The sequence below is a fragment of the Podarcis melisellensis genome (genome assembly GCF_964234715.1).
Source record: "Podarcis melisellensis genome assembly, chromosome: 13".
Taxonomy (NCBI): domain Eukaryota; kingdom Metazoa; phylum Chordata; class Lepidosauria; order Squamata; family Lacertidae; genus Podarcis; species Podarcis melisellensis.
Genome location: NC_138545.1, coordinates 21881126 through 21904977, shown reverse-complemented (window position 1 = coordinate 21904977; position 23852 = coordinate 21881126). Strand labels below are relative to the sequence as shown.

The following is a 23852-nucleotide window of genomic DNA, read 5'->3' as shown; positions in this document are numbered from 1 at the left end:
AATGATATATAGATGGTACATGACCCCAGTGAAATTGGCTAAAATATACCATTCGTCTGATAACAAATGTTGGAAATGTAAGGAAAATGAAGGAACATTCTTTCACCTCTGGTGGACCTGCCCTAAAGTGAAGGCCTTTTGGGAAATGATATATAATGAGTTAAAAAAGGTATTTAAGTATACCTTCACCAAGAAACCAGAGGCCTTCCTTCTGGGCATGGTCGGCCAGAACGTGTTAAAGAAGGATAGAACATTTTTTATGTACGCTACAACGGCGGCAAGGATACTTATTGCTAAGAGCTGGAAAACCCAAGATCTACCAACACTGGAAGAATGGCAGATGCAGCTGATGGACTATATGCAACTGGCTGAGATGACTGGCAGAATCCGCGACCTGGGAGAGGAGAGGGTTGAAGAAGACTGGAAGAAATTTAAGATTTATTTACAAAAGTACTGTAATTTGGTTGAATCCTAACAAGGAAGCCAGAGCAGAAATAACTGTCTACCATTAAATTATAATTTTTTATTTGAGCTTAACCTAAATACTGCACTTAAGAGTATAAACAAGATGATAATTTGCTTGGAAAAATTCGTTTTTAATGATGAAAGTGGAAGCGGGAGACGTGAGGGAGTCCGCAATAGAATGAAAAGATGTTATGAAACCTATTTTGTTTGTTAAATATGTATCTGTAAAAAATCTTAATAAAAATTTTTATAAAAAAAAAAAAAATGATGTCTTGCCTCGCGACACGGTTTTCTATGTACCGGGATTTCCCCTCAAAAGTAACAAAATCCGGGAGGAAGAGAAGGCTAATAAGGTGTGACTGGCCCAAGGTGAACGGGCGAGCTCCGTGGCTGACCCAGGAAACCGAAAAGCCTAAAAATCTGAAGCGCCTAAGGTTAAACTCTATATGGCCCCTTTATTGGCCTCGTGGTTAATCCACGGGGCGGCACTGTCTTCGTGCCACCGGGGGGAATTATTTTGCTTCCTCCCAACTTCTTGCAGCCCGATCCGGGGGTCACGCTTGCTCGCAAGGAAGACCCCCACCGAGTTCCGCGGATATTACTGGCCTAATAATAATAATAATAATAATAATAATGCTGGCCGAAGTAAAAGTCCGGCCGGGCTGGGTTAAGGAGCGCTTCGAGGACGAGCACCTGGGAACTTTTCCACCAGATCCTCTTCGCCAGCGCGCCCCTTCCTCCGCCCAGGTGCGCTCGCTCGCGCCAGTTTCGCCCTGGGTGGGGCAAGCCCGTCTCGGTCGCTCTTTCTCCTTGCCCCCCTTTCCTCTTTGGGGGGCTTTTCCTCCCGACGGTTTTCTATCCCAGGCCGCCAGTTTCACCTGCCACTGACGTCATCAAGGATGAGAGGGGTGTGGTCTGGGGGGAGGGCTGAGGAGGAGGATGAGAGGGGTATATAGCCGGCCCCTCCAGGAAAGTTGCCTCCAACTTGCCTCCTGAGGATTTGAAGCCTTTTCGCTCCTTGGGTCCCGTCAACAGGTAAGCGAAGAGATTTTAGCTGGGGGGGGTCGGGGGCTAGTGAGATTGGTGATCTGCAGGGTGGAAATAGGTTAAGTGGTTTTACTTTATTTTAAAGGCTTGGTATTGTGTGCGAGGCAAAGTTTTTAAAAATCTGTTGCGTTATGTGGGTCCCGCGGGATGCCTTGAGAAGTGATGCCAGGACGCCTGGGTCCCTTCCCCAAGGATCGATGCGGTGTATTAGACAGTATTAAAGAAGTCCTTTATTTATTAAATTTATTCTATTCCGCGCTCCTTCCCAAAGGACGCTCGATCTCCTGCGGTATTTGGTAAAGATTGGAACAGATGTAGATTTGCTCTCTTTGGATTGGGGGTAAGATTAATGCGGGTGGTGAACCTCGATGAAGACCCGCGGATTCTTAAGCAGGTGCGGAAAGCGTTTACGGGCGTCTTCAATAAACGCCCGAGCGCTAATTTAGGAACTTGTCGTGAGATGAGTTCTCTCGCTCCTTTTGGTCTCCGGAGCTATAAGTCTGCCTTCTCTTGAAGCAGTGGCGTAGCGTGGGGGGTGCAGGGCGGCCGGGCGCAACATCTGGGGGTTAGGGGGCGCAAATCCACGGGTTAGGGGGCGCAAATCCACGGGTTAGGGGGCGCAAATTACTTGCCTTGCCCCGGGTGCTGACAACCCACGCTACGCCACTGTCTAGAAGCCCTTGGAAGAGTAAAAAAATTGCCCGCTAAATAAAGGGTTAGAGAGGCATTGTGAGCCCAGAGCCCTACGCGAGAGTAGACCCGTTTAAACGTGCTCCCAGGGGAACTTACGGTAGGTGGAGAGCAAACTTGAGCGGCAAAGAGAAATGGCTTTCTTAACTTTGCTGGGAACTTCATGGTGGGAAAGGGCTGGAGTTGTGGGTCCGCGCTTCCCCCTCCCCCCCCTTGCCCATATCAAAGGCATCCTCCCCCCTGGCCTCCATTGTCCCAGCAAGGGAATGGGTGGCGCCCTGATGTTTCGATGGCGAGCTGGACTCCCACTGAAACCCCCTTGAGAAGAAAGAGGAGGGGGGACAGTTTCGGTTGAAGGGCATGGACAAAGCGAGGAGGACGGCCCCGCCTTCTTCTCCCCCCCCCCCGCTCACGCCCCGGCCCCGCCCGAGGCATACGTGTGGCGGAGGTGGGGAACCTTTGTTCCCTGGAGCGCAGGCACCCAGTGACCTCGTGTCTCTTTGTCCCAGAGGCTGGACATAAGGGCTGACGATTCTCCCGCCATGCCTGCGCCCGTATACCCCACCCACCTAGCAGGCATAAGAGGTCGATTTCTGCAGCTCCTAAGACTTGCCTTCTCCTCTCGAGAGTTTTGGGGCTACAGAATAAGTAGGGCTAGAGTCGGAGCTTTGCCTTGTCTTCTGGAAATGGGGACCCTGTAACCATGGGGTGGTGTTTAGAAAGGAGCCTTGCGACAGGTGGATTTCACACGTCTGTAACATACTGGTTTTTCAAAGTTCTTGTTAGTGTATTGGTTGATTCCCTAGGGGGAGGGCAGAATCCAATGGTAAAACATTTTTGGGTTGATTCTAATAAATGCATTGCCCAAGAACTCACAAAAACGTGGCATGCTTTTGAGTTCTCCATAACTCTTCATCAAGCACCCCACCCTCTTGCCTAAATTACTCAAAAGCTTGCCACATTTTTGTGACATTTGGTTGGTCCTAATACAGGTATTCCCAAACACTGGGATAATGAGAACTAGACACTACTTAAGGCCTGTGTCTAAAGTGTTTAATTCCAAATCAGACTAGACTTGTGTTACTTAGTTTTGGGAGTAGAAAAGGGAGAAGGTTGATTTTAGAGCCACCTGAAAAGCAAGATGGCATTGTGTTTTGGTTGCGTTTATTACACCTGTGAAGGAAGGTAAAGTTGGTCCTTTAAACTAGCTGAAAACTATACCGTAAAACATGGTTGGAATTGGCCCTGGATTAACATGGTTTAAAAGGGTGTGATCTTCATGTGATGTAAACCTCCCCTGAGGCTTTAAATAGAAACACACATTGACTGAGACAGTGGGTGGTGGGAAAAAAACTTGTTACTCATTTTATTTGTTAAAAAAGTGGTCTTTACCAGGACTTAATTACAAAATCAGGGCCTAGAGCCTATTGCACAGGTAGTATTCTGCCTTTTCTCATATCAGAAGGCGTAATGTTTTAGATCAGGCTTCTTCAACCTCAGCCCTCCTGATTTTTTTTTACCTACAACTCCCATGATCCCTAGCTAGCAGGACCAGTTGTCAGGGATGATGGGAATTGTAGTCTCCAAACATCTGGAGGGCTGAGGTTGAGGAAGCTGTTAGACACTATTTACAACAAAGGATCCATTTAGAACTCCTTCCTGTATGTTTCTTTCCTTGTCTCTTTGTCTTCTCTTCCTCTTTGAGAAGGAAAATGGCGGTGCTGGTGTGATCAGTTTAGCTCAGGACACAACCCTGCGTAGGTTCTTCCTAAATCCTTCCTTGGACTACCCTTCCCCCAACCTGGATGCCCTTCAATGGTTTTGGGCTCCAAGCCCATCAGCCTCAGACAGCATGGTTGGTGGACGTAGAAAACCAGGCTTGGACTTGGGAGGAGAGACTTGTTGCTACTAGCCTATGTTTCTCTATCATTAATCTGACACATCCAGCATCTCCTTGGCTGTAATCAGCATTAAGGGCTTTTGGGGGCCAAGTACGCAGCTTCCAGATGAAATCTGTTCTGTGCTTTACTTAGTCTCATAACCCCAGCCCCATTTTTATTTATGCTGGCTAAAAAAATACTGGGCTCCATGGTAATAAGCTAACAATCAATTGCTGTATGCAGCTGAAATGGAACATAGTGCAAACCTAGGGTTGTTGTTTTTTAAGTTTAACATCCCAGTGTTTAAAGATCCTTTGCACGCTTGCCTAGTCTTAGCAGATCAAAAGTGTACACTTCAAAAGGCAGGCTATAAGCCATGCAGGAATTCTGTGATCAGATTGCCTGTTTTGTTAATGGAGCAGTTGCAGTTGGCGGGAGGTCTTTCTTTAACCTTTTCTCATGCACAATTTTGCCAGCCTAAAATCCCATTCTGCATTTCTTCCACTGCCCCCCTTGAGCTGCTATTAATCTTGTTGCATTGCGAGATACACAAACTGCCATTACACTTGCCTTAGCGCTGAGCATTCCCCTGGATCATCTTATCAAGTTTGCAACATCAAGTTTTTTCGTGAGCATGGCTCCCCAACTGAAGCTCCAAATTGACCTGTTCAGTCACTTAGCTCTGCCTTTTAAGTAATAGTGATACTGAGCACCTGCTAGTGTGCCTTGGACTTGCTGAGAAAAGGTAATTTGTAAATAGTTTTAAAGATTCACTTCTGTACAGAGTAAACCTACTCCAACCAAGACTGTGTAGGGCTTAACTTTTACTGCTGTTACTGAATTTGGAGCCTCCCCTTTGACATGCCAATATAAAGCAAAATGTTGGGCGAGTTCTGATAATGGATCCCTTGCGTAATGTATAGTTTGTGTCCAGGCATGTGCCGGTTGTTTTAATGGGGGTGGGAAGGAGGTGATGTCCCATCCAAACCACTGTTTCCTCCCAGAGAGAGCCCAGTGGATGTTTGTAGTGCTTTCTTTCTGTACATGTCCTTGTCGCTTGACTTGCCTGGAGCCTTGGGGCAGAGGTGGGCTGAAACCTAAATACCCAGCTTTGACTAAAACAATGAGGACATTCCTCCCCCCCCCCCCCGCCCCATACAGACACTGCAAACAAGTGAGCCACAGCGCTGAGGAGAATGGCATGTATCTGTTGCCTAATAGTTGTGAAATAGGTCGCCAAATTATACTGTTCTTTCCCTTCAGTTAATGTTGCGGAGTGCCAGTGGCAACAAACTACCTTGTTGAGTCCTGAGGGCAGAAGATGATGCAATTCTTGAGGTCGCTCCTAGGGCAGGTGTCCCTCTCTACCTGCTCAAAGCGGATCTTAAGAGAACAACCAGTTGTGCAACCCGCTGCTATTCTAGGTGCCTGATGAGTTGGAGGGAGTGTTGTTTTTCTTCTGCCCTGCTCAGTATGAGGAGGAGAAAAAGAGAACTATCTATATCATCTGGCTTTGTTTAGAGTCTGAAGGCTAATCCTGAATGGTTTTGCCTGACCAGATGAGTCAGGAGCTAGGCCTTGTTTCTGAGTCAAATAGGAGTATCACCTACCTAGGCTATCTCCGGCCTCTATGAGTCAGGTGGGAGCATTGCTTAAAACACAGGTGTTCTCTTCTGAGAAGACAGGATCCTGAGGTCAGCTGCCACACCTCTACCACAGCATAAGCCACCTGATGAACCCCTCCCTGCCAACTCCTTTAGCAGGTTGCCCTGATTTTCAAAGTCGTGAATTGTGGGGACTTCAGCTGCTACAATCAGAGGCAGATTTAGGGGAGCATATCTGGGTGGAATATACACACATATAAAAAATGTTTTGAAAATGCTTTTTTAAAAAAATAAAAAAAAGTTTTTTTAAAATACTGAATTTTTCATCGCCATCTAGTGTCACATTGTATATTGTACTTAAAACATACTTAAAATTGTTTTATTTGCAGCTGTATAGCTGAGTCCCAGTTCACCTATGCTGGGCTCCACAGGGGGCGCTGTGACAAAGGTGGAAGACGGGGCACACCAAATTTTGGCATCGCACAGGGCACCCCTGAAAATTTGTACGCCCAAAGTCCCCCTACAACTACCTACAATCCCACTACTTTGGGGGAAAGGGGCAAAGTACATCTGTAGAATTTTAAGTGGGGTTTATGAACAGCCAATGGTTCTTGCTTGCAAAAATTTAGGTCAGCTAATATTGCTAATAAAGCAGAGGAAATACAGTGGTACCTCGGGTTACAGACACTTCAGATTACAGACTCTGCTAACCCAGAAATAGTACCTCAGGTTAAGAACTTTGCTTCAGGATGAGAACAGAAATTGTGCTCTGGCGGCGTGGCAGCAGCAGGAGGCCCCATTAGCTAAAGTGGTGCTTCAGGTTAAGAACAGTTTCAGGTTAAGAACAGACCTCCGGAACGAATTACTTAACCCGAGGTACCACTGTATCTGTAGACGTTACTTGTATATATCCTCCCTTTCCAAGAATATCACAGTGACATACATGCCTCCCCCCCTCCTTTTTTATCTTAACTATAACCCTGTGAGGTAGGTTAGGCAGAGAGACAGTGATTGACCCAGCGACCTCAGTGGCAAGGTGGGGATTTGAACTTGGGCCTATCTTGGGGCCCAACCTGACCGTTATGCAGTGCCAGCTTGGTTCATTTCTGTTTTTTAGGCAGGGTGTGGCTTGAAAACTGCAGGATTGCAGCTCTATGTTCTTATGGGGATGGTGGGGGCTGGCTGGCTATTTTTACAAATACAGCAATGGAATGGAAGAACTCTGTATGGCACACATGAGTCACTCCACTTGCATCTTCGCAAGAGTCTTGGGAGATAAGCGACACACACACACTCAGCTTAACCAAACAGTGTTCAATGAGCTTCATGTCTGGACAGATTTGAATTCAGAGCTGCTTCCCTTCTCACCCACCCCACCAAAGTCCACATTCTGTTGGGCGTTTCATGTTGCTGCCAGAGGCACTCACTGTTGAAGCCAATCCTGGGTGGTGCCAGAGGTAAAAGTGTTCTGGATTAATCTGAAATAAAAACATCAGCTTATTTTTCAGTAAACAAAATGTTGCCCTTTCCAGTCATTCTGAAACTACATAGAAAATGGAGAGAGAGAGAGAGCTGTTCTAGAATCGAGGAAAAATAAAGCAACAGGAAAGGGCACTTATCATCTTTAGTGCAAGACGTATTAGTTGTCAGCTAACTCCTGAACTGGCCAGCTCTGGTTTGGTCTGGATCTCTAAGCCAGGACTGCAAACCAACTTTAAATTTTGGCTTTCAATCCTGGCTGAGAGGAAGCACAAACCAGCATCTGCCAGTTCAGGTGCAGTCGCAAACTACGGGCCTTGTGTTTCGTTTCGTTTTGTTTTAAAAAAAGAAGAGGCAATCCTCTGAACTGGAGCACATGGCTTGCTTATTTAAAATGCCAAACCATGGTTTTTCATGGTATGTGAATTGACCTCAAATGCTGTCGAAGCCCAGTATTGTCCACTCCTGGCTGCCATTAGCTTTTGGAATCTTAGGCAGCCCAACCTTTACTCCATGTGAGGCAACTGCCTCAAGTAACAGATGTTTGGGGGTACTGTTCCTCCTAAGGCTGCCTGGCCATTCCCCTCTGCAGGAGGACAGAACATGGGTGTGTCCTTGTCCCCTAAATGACCTTGCTGCCTTGGGTGGAGGACATTATCCCATCACCAGCCTTTAATTAAGGTTCAACTGCCAGCTCAGTTGGCACCTGTATGGGGATTGGGGGAAAGTGTGTAATCTTCTCTGCCTTAGGCAGTGAAATGCCTTGGGCTGGCCCTCTTTAGTAGAGCCTTTCCCATCACCTCCCCTTTTACCTGGAGGTGCCAGGTATTGAACCAGGAATCTTCCACAAGGGCTCAGGCACCAAGCTCTACATGACTTCTGAATGCCAGTTGCTGGCAACTGCAGGGCAGGGGAGAGTTGTCTTGCACTCATGTCCTGCTTTTGGGCTTCTCATGGGCATCTGGTCGGCCATTGTAAGAACAGCATGCTGGACTAGATGGGCCCACTGGCCTGATCCTGCAATAATCTTCTTAGTCTCTCTCCAGAGTGCATATGGTAGGAGTTGGGTTGTCCTGTACCAAGGCTAAAGAATCCTGTAACTTTTTTCAAAGCTGACACAGAAAATGCTACCAGGTGTGTGTGACTTTCTAGTGCTTGGTCAGCTGCTTCTGCCTATGCAAACTAGTGATAACACACTGAGTTTAGAGCGCTTCTCTTGTTTAACCTTCCCCACCATATTGTGGGGGGCAGGGCATGAATTGAAGCTTGGTGAAAGAAACCTCATTCCAACCTATACTTAGCCTGAAGGGATCTCTGCCGCCGCCGCAGCCACCTTAAAATTTAACCCCAATAATGGGCGGGCAACAGAACAAGTAACGACGCCTGGTTTTCTGGAAAAAACAGGTTGTATAACTGCATGCAGCTAATCCATGTTCACCGCCCCTCAGTGACAAGGGAAAACTGGCTTGACAAGGGGAGCCCTTCAACGCTATATGGGCTATGCAGTCTGCGAAATGGCCTGCTACAGAGCAATGTCACTTATTCAAGACAAATTTTAACATTTTGTCAAATTGTGTTACAGTTGTGTATTATTTGAAGGTGGCTCCAGTAGGATATTTCTGCAAGCGTCAGGGTTGTGGGTGTACCACACGAGCTTTCCTGGATCAGAACGAGGGTTCCTCCAGAACAGCTTTTCTCAACCTTGTGTCACAAGATGTGGTTGGATTACAGCTCCCACTGTTCCTAGCCAGCAGGGCCAGTGGTCAGGGATGATGGGAACTGTAGTCCAACAACACCCAGAGACCCAAGGCTAGGGAATGCTGCTCTCTAGAGCAGTGTTTCCCAACCTTGGGCCTCCAGCTGTTTTTGGCCTACAACTCCCATCATCCCTAGCTAGCAAGACCAGTGGTCAGGGATGATGGGAATTGTAGTTCAAAAACAGCTGGAGGCCCAAGGTTGGGAAACACTGCTCTAGAGTGTAGATGCTTGCAGGAAGGCAGCAAGTGAGGCTCAATAAGGCAACAAATATTTCCAGGTTTGTAGCTTTGCTGCCTCTGAACAAAAGGACTTCCATTTAGCCACCAAGAGTTGAATTGGCCTAAACTTGCCTTCCCCGAGCTGGTGCTCTCCAGATGTTGTGGCCTACAACTCCCAACAGCACCTGGAGACTTCCAAGTTGGAGATGGGTGACTTATTTAGAATGTAATGTGTACGTATAAAATACCATAAGTTAAACTGGAGAAAGTTGAATTGCACCAATGATGACCTGCATGGATGACCTCAAATGTAACGTGCGTTAAAACACTAAGGGCAAGGTCTCTTGCCCCAGAACACAAAGGGTAACAATGACTTTCTGGGGATATGCATTAAAAGTGTCCTTGCTTGTATTCTCTACAGGGTTGTCGTCTTCACTTTGAGTCATGGCCTCTGCTGGATTCCAGATCATGGGCATGGCCCTGACAGTGGTGGGCTGGATCGGGACCATCATAACCTGTGCCCTGCCCATGTGGAAAGTCTCCGCTTTCATTGGCAACAACATTGTCGTGGCGCAGATCACTTGGGAAGGGCTGTGGATGAACTGCGTGGTGCAGAGCACCGGGCAGATGCAGTGCAAGGTCTACGACTCCATGCTGGCCCTTTCTCAGGATGTGCAGACAGCCCGTGCCCTGATGGTCATCTCTGTGCTCCTGGCTGCTCTGGCTCTGATGGTTGCCATCGTGGGGGCCAAGTGCACCAACTGCGTGGAAGACGAGGACACCAAGGCCCGCATAATGATTGTCTCTGGCGCAGTCTTCATAGTGGCAGGGATCCTTTGCCTCATCCCCGTGTGCTGGTCAGCCAACACCATCGTCCGCGAGTTCTACAACCCAATGGTGATCGATGCCCAGAAGAGGGAGCTGGGAGCTGCCCTTTACATTGGCTGGGCATCTTCTGCCTTGTTGATCCTCGGAGGAGCTCTGCTCTGCTGCAATTGCCCCAAGAAGGAGAGCAACAACTACAGCGCCCGGTACACAGCCGCTGCCTCTCAGCCCCACAGTGATTACCCCAGCAAGAACTACGTCTAGGAAGCCCACCTCAGGAAAACAAAGCTGTCATCATTGCTGACCTGAAGCTCACTACTGCTTGGGTCCCCTTTGGAGGAGCAGAGATGCATCCCTACTGGGGCTCTGCACAGAAAATATCCATTTAAAGAACAGAACATCTGATAGTTCCATGACTTTCCAATGTGCTTGTCCCATCAGTATTTTCCCCCACCCGCAAATGTTACCACTACATTATTGTACAGACTTGCCCTATGGAAGTCAGAGCTCTGCTTCTAGAGAACATTCTCTACTCTTAACTGGTTCTCCTCAATGTATGTAGAAGAGATGCTGGACCTTGGGGGGAAAAGAAAAGTCATTTCCAAGTAGTTCTTAATGATCAATGTGGGTTTTGTTCTTAGGTTTCCTGGATGCTCATCAGGGGACTAAAACTACTAATATTGTCCTGGAGGTCACCGTTCAATATGGTCTCCATTTGGGGGCAGAAGTGGGAGGTGGAAACGGGTACTCCAGAAATGAGTTTATAAAGCTGTGATGCGTTGTACAATGTTGTTTGTAAACAAAAGTGATGTGGTCTCTTTTTTTCCTTTTTGCTAACTCACTGCAATTCACCATGCATGCATTTCATATTGAATGCCGTTTTATTTCTGTTTTTTATTAGTATGACCTGAATAAAAATACAGGCTTTTATATATAACAGTTGTTATTGGTTATTACTGGTGTGTGAGAGAGAGGGAGAGTGAGTTCCAGGTCATTAAATACAAGTTCTTGGAGCCAGGTGTGCCTTATCTAATGAACCTTCCTGGGAGAGTTAGCAGTACATATTCTGACTTGTGGAAGAATCTAACTAAGAGGTGGGGTAGGGAGAGAAGGAAGATAAATGACCTTCGCATTGCCCCCAAGGAAGGGTGAACATACTTGGTCTCTAGATACCAGAGTATGCATCAAAGCCATAGGAATCCATAGCCAAGGGGCAAGACTCCCCCCTTGGAAGAATTCAGTCTCTGCACCAACATATCCCAAAGATATTCAGACAACTGACCAAGCAAGAGTTCCCAGTACAGAAACAAAGCAGAGAAAGTGCAAAGAGAGAGAAGGCTGAGGGAGGTATTTTTTTGCATGAGGTCTTGGAAAGATTGGAAGTTCCTGGTGGGATTGAAAGTGCAAACTAGAAACTGGGAGCAAATTAAAATGGGGGGGGGGAGTTAGGTGGTTGGGCAGAAAGGGGAGATTTAGCATTGATACCGCAAGTTTGGGCGGTGGCAGGTAAGCTGCTTGTGAAACATAAACAGTGTGTCCGAAAAAGTTTACACATTGCTTGGGAAGACAGGTGAACTAATGCCAGTGTACTAGAAGAAGAAAAGATCACCAGTATCAAAGCAATGATTCGTTGGGCTGGTCATGTTGTTCAGATGCCCAATTATCATCTTCCAAAGCAACTACTCTATTCCAAACTTAACCACCAGCGTTATACTTTCCATTTTTAACAAAAGAGATTTAAAGACACTCTTAAGGCAAATCTTTAAAAATGTAGTATAAACACCGACAACTAGGAAACACTGGCCTGTGGGTGCTCCAATTAGGGAACAGCCTTTACCAAAGGTGTCAGACTTTGAAGATGCTCAAACTCAGACATAAGAGAGAAACCTATGTCTCCACTGTGGAAGGCCTAGTGCATCCAGAATTGGCCTCCACACTGTCACTGACAGACTCACTGTTAAGACCATGTTCATGGAAGACAATCTTGCTCTGCTAGGAGTGATCCCCAAAGAAGCAGCATGCCTGAATTCCTTCTAATTCCTGGATCCAACAAGTATCCAATTGCTATAATAGCCAGACAAATTTTCTGGTAATGGCCCTGTAAGTATGGGTCCTTAAGGTAACAAAAGAAGTTGCCCCAAAGGGCAAATGTGGGGGGGGGCCTCCCTTATCTGTCTGTCACTAGAAAAACAAAAGCCAGAGTTGAGGTGTGTGAGAAGTGGGCTGAGCAGCTGAGAGACAGAGCCATGCCTGATTTCTGCTGGGATCCAAGACTGTGGTTACGGGAGAAGCAATTCCTTATTGGGGTGTTAATGCTGTGAGCCCCTCCATTGCAGTCTCAGGTTGAATATATGTTCCCTCAAACCTCTGGTTTTTTATTTTTTTGTCAGAAATAGTTTGTTTATTTTTCTTCCATAGTGGTAACTTTTCTTCAATGACAATGTTTATTTTTTGGCCATAAAAAATGTTACTTAACAAAACCTTTAAAAAGCAAGCAAACAAAACCAGACAACTAAATTTCTGAGCACAGTTAAACAACAACAACATTCCCCCCAAAATAGTTATTCTCTCATTTCTCCATCTTCTTCTTCCACACCCCTTATATAATATAAAAGGACATTATTGCACCTTATCAGAACTTCACCAAGGTGTCCAGATAATGCACCATCAATATATTCTTCTGTACAGTGGTACCTCGGGTTAAGTACTTAATTCGTTCCGGAGATCCGCTCTTAACCTGAAACTGTTCTTAACCTGAAGCACCACTTTCGCTAATGGGGCCTCCTGCTGCTGCTGTGCCGCCGGAGCACGATTTCTGTTTTCATCCTGAAGCAAAGTTTTTAACCTGAGGTAATATTTCTGGGTTAGTGGAGTCTGTAACCTGAAGCATATGTAACCTGAAGTGTATGTAACCCGAGGTACCACTGTATTTGCAAGCTGCATGTTCATGTAGCCATTGATGGAGACGAGGTAGCCTTTGTATTCCACCCCCCATTTCAGCTTCACCATCACTGGCTTCAGTCAGCCCGTTTAGGAAGAACTTTGGATTGAGAGGCAGACTCATAGCAACCAGACCAACCTAAGGGTGGCTGCGGCAACAAAAAAATTACGGGCAGCACATGCCCGCCAAATCTCTAAAAAGAAAAAGCACGGAAGTGACGAACACTTCTGCTTCTGCTAGTCTGCTAGTCTCTTATCTCACACTGCTCAGATTGGGGTGATGTACAACAATTTCTATATATTTGTGTGTGCATGCGTGCGCGCGCGCGCGCACTCACACACACACACCAAACCTGCAAGAAAGTATGCCAGGATGTACTGCTTTTGAAGGTGCCAGCTATGCTCTCTCCCACGATACTCCATTCCATTTCCTTTCCAAAGTATTCTTGTCATCCTGCCTCATAAGAGCCAGTCAGCATTACACACCCTCTGAGTCCTCCGGCCTCATTGGACTATTTGGATGGGTTGTTCCCTTAAGGTTTAATTTCTTAAGGGTTTTGGTTTTGTACTTAATAATAATAATTTATTATTTATACCCCGCCCATCTTGCTGGGTTTCCCCAGCCACTCTGGGCGGCTCCCAACCAAATATTAAAATCATGATACAGCATTAAACATTAACAACTTACCGTACCTAAACTTCCCTATGGCTCCCTAGCTGTCTGGCACTCATCACCTGAGCTTTAAAGAGAGTCATAAAGGTAACCCCAAATTGGCCTTTGAAGATTGCTACACTGCCATTCAGTTCATTCTATTTTTAGTTTTTTCTAACCTATGTTATTCACCCATCAAGTTAGTTGCACTTTTTCAGTCTTTGGGGTGGACACTCCATTCTCTCTGTGGGTGATGTGCCAATTACTAAGATAAATGTTTTGTGGGTGGAGGGTGCTTATTGTTCTCTTCGGTGCTGCTGGAGTACATGGTGCACACAGGGTTAACACAGGCAAGTAAGAATCCCTGAGGAGGAGAATCTAAAATGGAGAATTGAGGAAAACAGTGGAGTAGGAGGTAAGGAACTTCAGGCCTGAGTGTCAAATGCAGGCCTCCAGGCTGTACCCCTTTACAGGTGGTCTTCAAGTGCTTTTGCCTGGCTGGAATGTGCTCTTGACCTGTGGTCATGCCTCTCGCACGCCTGACTGGAAGATGGGGAGCTAGCAGGTAGATGTACAAACACTGCATTTTTGGCATTGAGCCTCCTGAACAGGAGGTACGCTTGCTTCTGGTTCCTCCAACTACTGGCATGGATCACTGTGGAGCTGAAATTAGGTTGCCCACCTCTGAGGTAGGAGGAGGAAGGAAAGAGGCAGTGGGTCTGGCTGTGGGTGTTGCATGTCTTTTGAAGCTTGGTTACAATTGGGAATAAGCCTACTAAGGGGATAAGCCAGAGGGAAAATGGAGCTGGGGGGAGTGGGGTTTGAAGGGAAGAGGAGACAGAACCTAAGAGCTGTGATTGAGAGGGCATTCTACAGACAAGGCAGACCCGATTTAAGTATTTTAGGAGTGAAGGAGACCTACATAAATTGGATAAGAGGAGCTGAAGTGTTATATTTGGGCAATAACAGTGAATTCTGGACTTCAGGATTGGGAACAGAGGAAGACAGGGCCGGCTCTGTCATTAGGCAGTGAAGCACCAGCCTCATACACCAACGCTGTAGATTTAAAGCACTCTTATACCACCTTGACAATCATCATGGCTTCCCTCAAATCATCCTGGGAACTGTAGTTTAAGGGTGTTGGGGATGGTAGCTCTGTGACGGGTCTCCTAACAACTCGCAGCACCGTTAACAAACTACAGTTCCCGGGGTTTGTTGGTGGAAGCCCTGGTTGCTAAAGTGGCATAAGAGTGCTGTCAATGTGTGGTGTGAATGTAACAGATTCAGAGGAGGCTGAGGGAGCAATGGTGGTGAGGTATTAAGATGACAGAGAGTGTGATCTACATGGCCTGTCCTGGGCTACAAAACTGGCCTCCTGTCCTGCCCACTCAGTGACGTAGCATGGGTTGTCAGCACCCGGGGCAAGGCAAGTAATTTGTACCCCCTAACCCATGGATTTGCGCCCCCTAACCCGTGGATTTGTGCCCCCTAACCCTAACCCCCAGATGTTGCGCCCGGTGTGGCCGCCCCCCCTGCACCCCCCACGCTATGCCACTGTGCCCACTGTTATATTCAACTCACAGCCTAGTTGCCTTCTGTACATCAATGGAATGAGGTGGGGATCTTTAACCTTTATCCCAGGCAGCAAAACACCACAGGAAAGAAACTGAAGGGGAAAAAATAATCCATATTCATCACATTTTTCCACCCACGCTTCCTCGAAAGCTCAGGTTCCCTCCCATTTTATCCTCAGAGCAAACCTGTGAGGTAAGTTAGGCTGAGAGATAAGAGATTGGCTCAAAGCCATTTAAGGATGCATTCAGACTTCTGGAATATTGTGTTACTTTTCCCAATTATAATGCTAGCGGTTCTAACCTGTTTTCTAAATGTTCCTTTCACACCGCATTCCCTGTTGTTATGGAACTCTGGCTCCTTGACCAATATACCAGCATGTCACACTAAATTTCATTCACACCAGAGGGTGCAGAGCAAGACATTGACCGTCACTGGACAAAAATACTACTATCCCCTCTTTCCGCACCTGCATGCTTAGTTTTTCTGTTCCCTCATGATTCCCCCATGAAAAAGGCAGAAAAGAACTGCATGCCCCCAAATTCATGGCTTTAGTCCCACAATTTTCTGAGTTAAGGGGGTTGCAGATTCCCTCTTTTTCTGGGATCAAATAACATGGAAATGAGTGCTAAACACATGATGTAGTTTTTTGTTTTCTAGAAGTGGCTTTTACGTCACATGAAAGCTCAAATATAATGCGGAAATTAACAGGGAATCATTGGGAAAACAAGATTTTTAAAAGCCTGCGTGAATACAGTTGCAGTGAACTTCGTGGCCAGGTGAGGAGACAAATCTGGGACTCCCCAACTCCATGATGACCACTACACTGTGCTGGCTTTCAGGGGGTAGGATGTTAAGGAACTGATGCTTCTCCCTGGATTTAACAACGTGGGTGCTATGTACAAACTCTGGAGTGTAGAGTTGGGATTTTGCATCTTGTGTGGTTGCATTAGGCAGCAAATGTTCTGGGGATTATAGCAAAACAGAAGAGGGAATTACAGCGCTAAGACTGCAGTCAGCATATATGGGGGTGAGCAAGCAAGCCGGCATTAGGTTAGGGGGTTGTGGCACAGCCTCCACCCCACCCCACCCCACCCCACCCCTCGGTCTCTTTCTTCCCAGAGTTCCCCTTGCAGAGGCTTGTCCACCATTGCCCTCTATTCCAGACCCCCACCCTGTACATCCCACTTCATGCCAGTTTTGACGGGAGGAGACTCGCATCTCATGCCAGGGAGATCGGCTTCCTTGTCCCTACGTGTCTGGCTGTGGAAGGCTCGGCCTGGCACTGGAATGTACTGGTACCCCTCCAAGAAGTCAGGCAGGGATCTCGCCTTACAGGGGTCGACTGCTGGGCCCACATCCAAGAAAATGGGAGGTGGGTGGTGGTGTGGGGGAGGGGGAGGGGGAGGGTGGATGTCCTGCACTTCTGCTTGTTTGCTGAAGTAGAGGGAAGCCAGCCAGCCTGCCAGGTTGCTCTCACTGCCTGGATAGCTAGCACCTGAGTTCATTCAAAGTGGCGTGTGAGACAGACAGACAGACTCACTCATAGGGAATTTCAAACTGAAATGGGGGATTTCCAAAAGATGTTGGTGAGCAGATCTAATTCTTTCATGCCTGTCTCTCAAGTTCCCCAGTTCTTTCGCAAAAATGTTGCTCCCCCACCTTCACAATTGCAGTTGGAATGGGGAAGTGAAGTTCTTCATTTTTTCCCCCTCACGCAACTTATTTTTTTTCTTAGAACAGTCACCTTATGTGTGGCTCAAATTAATGTATCTGCCCCCCCCCCAATTAGGAAGGAAGGGTGGCTGTAGTCTTGCACTCCCCCTTCCACAACCTCTCCCCGTAGAATTTGTTCTCCCCTCTACCCACCCCATCTTACCACTGGCAGTAGGCCTCAATTTGTGCTAGCTTTCACCCCATGTAGGGTTGCCATACGTCCGGATTTTTGTGGAAATCGCACAGCATTTTGGTGTCCGTGGGATTTTTGCAAAATCAGGGGAAATGTCCAGGAAAACCCAGATGTATAGCAAGAGGGGTAAAGTAAAAAAATAAAAATCCAGAAAAGCACCAAAACTTTTTTTGGGGGGGAATGTTCCCCAAAAAAGCTCAACTTTGTCCAGATTTTCAGTTTGGGGAATATGGTAACCCTAATCCCAGGCAACTCTTTTGAAGGAAGGTTTCAGCCCAAACTGGGAATCAATGAGAGTTCCTGAACATGTACAAATCCCCTCACATACGTATATCTGGGGTTGGGGAAAGATTTTCAGTTTAGCGGTTTTGTTATTAAAGAGGATACTGTATGATCTTTTAAACCTCTCCTTAAGAAATTAAGCACCGCTTGTCTACTCAGAGCAAACACCATATGCTGCTCCATGGGCTTCTGGTACGTACTGGATTTAACCCCCTCTCCTCAGGCGATCCGTGGGTTTCACCTGGACTGGGGAGGGCTGTTGTGTGGAGTGAGGTGACTCACATCCTCTTTCTCCCTTTCTCTTCATTTCAAGGAAATGCTTGCCATTCCCTATGGGCTAAATTCAAAGAGCAAGTGTCATTGATCGCCATGCCACAAAACTCATTAGGTTTCTAGCCTCTTTTAGACAGTTAGGAAAGGTAGGTGACAGAAACCCTGCCTGTATTTCATACTGGGGCGGGGCTGAGCGGGAGAGATGGCATCAGCACATAATGTATGGATAGAATAACATTTATTTGCTGTTTTTAATTATATATGCATTAAATTAATTATTTATTATTACATTTACTTTGCTCACAAGCTCAAGGTGGCATGTGTGCTTCTCCCTCCCTCCGTTTCATCCCACAACAACCCTGTGAGGTAGGTCAGCCTGAGAGTTAAGTGGCTCAAGGTCACCCAGTGGCTGAGTGGGAATTTGAGCCCTGGTCTCCCATAGTACCAGCCCATTATAACGGTTTACACAGCCCTTCTGGATCAAGCCAGTGACCCCCCCCCCAGTCCAGCATCTTGTTCATACAGATGCCTGTGGGAAGCCCAAATTGTGTCCTAATTGCTGTGCAAAGGATATTTGTTAAGTTGTGGGTGAACATATCAGACGACACAGCGATTCTTCAAACAGCTCTTGTTTATTCACAGGCCAGAACAGAAGTGAACTGAAGGGTTCAGCCTGCCTGCTTATATAGAGCTCCGCTAGAAAGCAACAGTAACCATTTTCTGTAACTATCCAATCACTGAACGTCACTTTCAATCCCTTATTTGCATATGTGGACCTGAGTGAAAACTATCTACAGTATCCCCCTGCTGGCCCAGGGTGAGAAGTTCAGTACATAACAATATTAGTTTCCTGTAGAGCTATATCCAGGTTTAACAAGGCACCAATCAAAATATCATTGGCTAGGCCCTGGCAGGCTAATGTGGCATCTCTGGCAGGCAGCAGCAGTGCTCTGAGCTGCGCCATGTGTCGGGGGGGGGCTGCCATTTTGATTTCCCACAGTGTCCCAGACTGTGGCACTACAGTGCAGGGGGTTGTTTTGGGAAATAAAAATGGCAGTTAGACCCAGATGCCACTCACAGCACCGTGAGCTGAGGGGAAAGAGAGCCCTGGCAGCTGCCCAATGCCCAGCTGGAAAAGTCACACACTTTGCATTGTAGATTGGTGTGTGCATCTGTAGTTTGCATTCAGAACACAGGTGTTCATCTGAGCTGAGGATCAGCCTAGAAAACGTGGTGTGTGCGCTCTCTCTCTCTCTCTATCTCTCTCTCACACACACACAATTATTCAATGTCAGGCCTTCATACTGCAACATTTAAAGCAGTAATAAGGAGCAGAGTGCCTCTGAGCATGGGCAAAATGAATTTCTCTCAGAAGTTCCCTTGTATCTGGGAGTAAAGGGGACTAGTTTCAGCTCAGCTGCAGAGCGCATACCTTACATCCAGAAAGTTCCAGCATCTTCTGGTAAATGCGGGAAAGAGCCCCCACTGAAACCCTGACAAGCAGCTGCCAGTCATTGTCAGTACTGAGCTCTCTCTCTCTCTGGATTGATGGTCGGACTCGGAATAAACCAGCTTCCTCTGTCCCCTCCCCCCACATATAAACACACCTTGTCAGCCCTTTGGCCTTCCCGTTCATTTACACTCGCATTCTCTTTAATAAAGAGACACACTTTTCTACTCCAGGACAGCCTCTGCTCTTTGGCCTGTGCTGGTTGGGATGCTTAATTTGAGTTTTGTCCCAGAACCATTTTTTAAAAAAAACAAAACCCTCAAATCTCCCCCATCAGGCATTATCTGGGAGGGTTTGTCCCCCCCTTTCCTTTTTTACTTTCAAGCGGGCTGAAAAGGTACCCCTGATGCAAAAATGTTTGAAATGCCTTTCACTCACCGCCTGCCAACTCTAACAGACTCGGGAGTAGGGGTGGGACTTCAGAGTCCAAAGGGGCACAGCTATCAGGCAAGTGTGAGCGCCAGGACCTGCTTGTTTGATGATGTATACCAATGATGCTGTCCAACACTTTAGTCTGCAACTGGTGGGTTGGGACCCACTACTTGCTGGTGTCAGATAGGTTATTAATAGTATCACCACTATAAAATATAGAATTGGAAATATATGTCAGAGTTCCTGTGCCTCCATTTCATAAGAGCCTGAGAAGGCTGGGGGCTTTGCTAAGGAACCACCTTGAATGGCAGGGCATGAGTAAATGAAGCGGTGAAGAAGAGTCCTCCTGAGCTTATACAGAGTGCCTTTCCTCAGAAATAGTCCCCAAACAGGGAAACTTAGAGCTTCTATGTCAGACTGAGTGATGTGTTATATGCACAAACTCCTGACACACTCCACCTATTACAAATGAAGCACTTTTCAATATATTTTCAATATATTCACTATCATCCTCCCCACATTTGTTTCTGTGTCCCCCCTCCCCTCCCTTTGTAATTAAGCTTTGCTCTCACTTTCCAAAAGGTCTGCAGTCCCCTTTCCTCACCCCAAAAATAAGACCAGAGACAGATAGGTTACAAACATTTATCTTTTTTATCTGAATAATACAGTTTTCAGTAACACCACACAGACCTCTGGGAGGGAGTGATCACAAAAGGGAGTCCCATTTGACCCCTTCTTGCTCAAGGGAAAAGAGTTACCTCAGGAAGTCCCCCCCACCCCACCCTTTCCTTAGGAAACTTCTGAAGGGAAAAGGGGGGGCAGGGCTGAGAATCCTGTTTCCCACCCCCATTCCAATAACAGAGGGGGGTGGAAGCCAGAACACCTGGGTTCTCTTCCCAACTCTTTGAGCGGAGGGGAGCCTAATGCATCTGGGTGTGTGAGAGAGACATAGATTTCCTCCTTGCACTGTCTGAGGCAGGCTGTGGTAGGGAGCAACAGGGGCAAAACATCCTCATCTGTTTGTCCAGGCCTCCAGGAGTAGCCAAAGCCTTGACAAATTATTAACCAGCAAGCAAATAGCACCAGTCCAAGGCAAAAGAGGGTCAGGGTCTCCTGCCACATCCTGCCTAGCCCCCCTGCACTCACTGAACCAAGGCTCTTATTCGTCACTTCCCATTTTATTCTGCCATTCTCACACAAGCCTTGTGAGGAAGTCGTGCCTTGCCTCCATTCTCCACATCCCTTGTGGTCTCTTTGTTCTTGATATGCCAGGTTTGGGTAGGCTTGCTTACCCTGCCCATTTCTCCTTTGATTAGTTTCATTTCCACCCTCAAACCTCACCCCGTTAATTCCCTCTTTTGTTTCAGCCATGTCAGCATTCATTCGCCATTTCCAATATTAAAAACCACTTGTTCTCTCACTCTCCGTTTCCCCCTCACTTTTTGTTCCTGACGAAACTTTTTCGCATGAGCTGCTTTATAACAAGACAGACAGTCCTCCTCTTTCTCTCATATTTAATTTCCCTGCCTCTTCTCATGTTTCTGCCTGCATTTTGTTTGTTCACAAGTGCCTCTCCGTTCTCTCGCTTATCTGCCCCTATGCCTCCGTTCCCAAACAATCATTTGCTGGCTTAGCCATTAACTTGGCCCGTATTATCCTTGTCCCATCTCCCTGCTCTCATTTGCTCAGCCTCCTCAGGTACAGTTTCTGCATTCCAGTTGTGTTTGCTGCCCCACTCATCTCTTTCCTAATTGTTTGTTCATTCTCTCACATATCCGTTTATTTGTTCATGTTTGCCCCTAATCTCCCACCCGCTCATGGTCTCACACATACACCTGTGCAAGTGCATGCAACTGAGAATTGCCAGATATCACGGCTCAACCCATACCGATTGGCTTTGTCCCATTTTCCCCGCTGAAAATGTCCTTGGGCCAGTAACTCCTGTCAGGGTTTGGGCCTAGCAACATCTGGCAAGTCTACCCTCCCCCCAAACACAGCTCTTCATACATAGTCCCTCTTGTCAATCCCACTGCCTGGAGGTGCAGTGGATCTTGCCGGGACGGAGTACCCAATGCGGGCTGGGTAGCGGTCTTCCCGCGGCGGGCAGGAGCAACATAGAAGAGACCCTCCGAGCAGCAGCAGTGCGGAAGCTGCCCAGCCAACATAGAGGGCGGCCCCCAGCTCCCTTTTCAAGGCCTCGACCACCATTGGGTTGTAGAAGTCGCGGATTATAGAGTTGGCCGACCAGCACACCGGGATGAGGGTCAGGAGACCGGAGATGATGAAGAGCGCCCCCGAGGTGATGACGATGCGTGCCTTGGCCCCCTCGTCCTCCACGCAGTTGGTGCACTTGGCTCCCACGATGCCCACCAGCAGTGCCAGGATGGCCAGCAGCACAGAGACGACCATGAGGGCCCGGGCGGCTTGGACGTCCTGCGAGAGGGCCAGCATGGAGTCGTAGATCTTGCACTGCATCTGCCCGGTGCTCTGCACGATGCAGTTCATCCACAGCCCCTCCCAGATGATCTGCGCCACGACAATGTTGTTCCCGATAAACGCGGTGACCCTCCACATGGGCAGGGCGCAAGCGATGATGGTCCCTATCCAACCAACAATGCACAGGCCCATGGCCAAGATCTCCAGCCCTGCGGAGGACATTGTGAGCGGAGACTCACTTTCTTAGCCTGCTGCAAGACACGTACTCCTTCTTCCGCCACCCTCTGGGAGGGTCGGGGAACACACGTTTTACCGGGCAGCAGTGTCCGAAGGCAGGCTGTCTTTTACAGGGATCAATGAGGGTGAGAATTCAAAGACACACAATCTTCAGAGTAAAGGATGCTGCAATGGGAGATAACGTATTTCCCCAAAGAGAAGCTTTGGACAGTAAGTCCTGGAAGGATATTCCAGCAACTTGTGGGCCCAGGAAGAGGATTTCTGATGGGGCTCCTCTGCAAAACCGAGTCTCTTTATCGGACTGGTTGACGACACGGCTACAAAAGAGGCCTTCTTGTGTTACCTGCGACTGGGGATGCCAGCCTGGAAGATGGCAGTCAACAGCATCCAAGAGATGGTCTCTGATGTGGAGTCGTCCAGGGATACCTGTCCTTTTATGAGCTTGGCCGGACCAAAGGCAGACAGGTGCGGTGGAACCAGCAAAGGAAAGAGGCCCAGGAAGAAGCTGCTAGCAATGGTGGGAGCTGGACAGATGCTCCGTCTTCTCTTCCCCTCCCTGGTTTCGGCAGACTGCTTGTTATTGAATTTGCTCTCCTTCACAGGTACCTGCTGTTGTCTAGAAGGATCCCGTGGGAGCCCGTGCTTAGGGACAGGGAGGGGCGGGTTATATGAACCCCCAACAGGTGGGTGGGAGGAGCAGGCAGCCCAAGCCGAGAAGGGCATTGGGGGTTCCATGGTAACGACAGAATGGGTGGTGGTGTCGAGGAGAGAGTTTGAATATTTCTTTATTTTCTGTTGGCGAGTTGGGAAGCTGCCCGTTCTAGAGGGGAAAGGGTGGGAGGGGAGGAGAAGGCTGAGAAAAACAAGCAGAGGCGGAGAGAAGGAGGGAGGTGGGGGGAAAGAGAAAGAGCGAGTGATCAAGCGAGAAAGGGAGTTTCTGTGGTTGAATTCAAGAGGCACAGAGAAGTGGAACCTATCAGATATTCCCCGTGCCAGCCAACTTCACTCTGCAGCATAATGAAAGAAATGATGAACATGCAATATATGTAATAATGATGATGATGATGATGATGGAAAGGGTGCCTAGTTAGAGGCACCCACACATCCCATATTATACGCATTGCACAAATGCAGCCCCCTCCAGGGTGGTGGGGGTCAGTGGTGGGGAAAACCATTTTTGGATTCCAGCTCCCTAGGCAGAACGCCCAATCTTCAAGGGAAATGGGTATTATAACCTGGGGAGCCAAAGGTTTCCCATCTGAGGTGTGGGTGAACTTTGCAATTGAGACCCTGTACACTTGCGTGGGCAGAGCCAAGTTCAAATCCCCAAGCAAGTAATAATAATAACAACAACAACAATAATAATAAAATTATTATTTCTACCCCGTCCATCTGGCTGGGTTTCCCCAGCCATTCTGGGCAGCTTTCAACATAACATTAAAAACAGAATAAAACTTCAAACATAAAATACTTCCCTAAACAGGGCTCAAGGTGCGATGCTCAACGGACGAAACAGGGCAAGTCATTCAGTATCAGGCAGGTAGGCCTCTCTAAGCTCTCTGGAGGGAGGGTGGGACACAGATGCCAGAAATAATCAGCATTTGTGTGTAGCCTCCTTTCACTTGTTGCCATAATAAAGCTGTTTCAAACCCAATCCTAAGCAAGTTTGCTCCAGTAAAACTCACGGAGTGGGACTCAGGCTG

At 47.5% G+C, this 23852-nt stretch overlaps 2 protein-coding genes, 1 long non-coding RNA gene and 1 pseudogene across 4 annotated transcripts; 1 reads left to right on the top strand and 3 right to left on the bottom strand.

The window, feature by feature from the left end:
- The first annotated feature begins 1393 nt into the window (after positions 1–1393).
- Positions 1394–10903, top strand: LOC309355964 (claudin-4-like). Its single transcript, XM_081887155.1, has 2 exons — positions 1394–1500; positions 9563–10903. The coding sequence occupies exon 2, from the start codon at positions 9586–9588 to the stop codon at positions 10228–10230; it is 645 nt and encodes a 214-aa protein (XP_081743281.1). The 5' UTR covers positions 1394–1500; positions 9563–9585; the 3' UTR covers positions 10231–10903.
- Positions 7559–9321, bottom strand: LOC309355978. Its single transcript, XR_014162677.1, has 2 exons — positions 9133–9321; positions 7559–8988 (listed from the first exon to the last, which is right to left on the bottom strand). It is a non-coding gene; the product is annotated as an uncharacterized lncRNA (long non-coding RNA).
- Positions 10904–12367: 1464 nt separating the features above from the next.
- LOC309355969 (small nuclear ribonucleoprotein F-like) lies at positions 12368–13123 on the bottom strand (annotated as a pseudogene). The gene is made up of 2 exons (XR_014173378.1): positions 12892–13123; positions 12368–12646 (listed from the first exon to the last, which is right to left on the bottom strand). The product of XR_014173378.1 is annotated as a small nuclear ribonucleoprotein F-like (transcript).
- Positions 13124–20950: 7827 nt separating this feature from the next.
- LOC309355663 (claudin-9-like) lies at positions 20951–22810 on the bottom strand. The gene has a single exon (XM_081886651.1). It carries the CDS (start codon positions 22132–22134, stop codon positions 21478–21480), a length of 657 nt encoding a protein of 218 aa, XP_081742777.1. The 5' UTR covers positions 22135–22810; the 3' UTR covers positions 20951–21477.
- Positions 22811–23852: the final 1042 nt, after the last annotated feature.

Coding starts and splice junctions, on each gene's coding strand:
- LOC309355964 (XM_081887155.1), top strand. CDS start 9,586: ATGGCCTCTGCTGGATTCCAGATCATGGGCATGGCCCTGACAGTGGTG.
- LOC309355663 (XM_081886651.1), bottom strand. CDS start 22,134: ATGTCCTCCGCAGGGCTGGAGATCTTGGCCATGGGCCTGTGCATTGTT.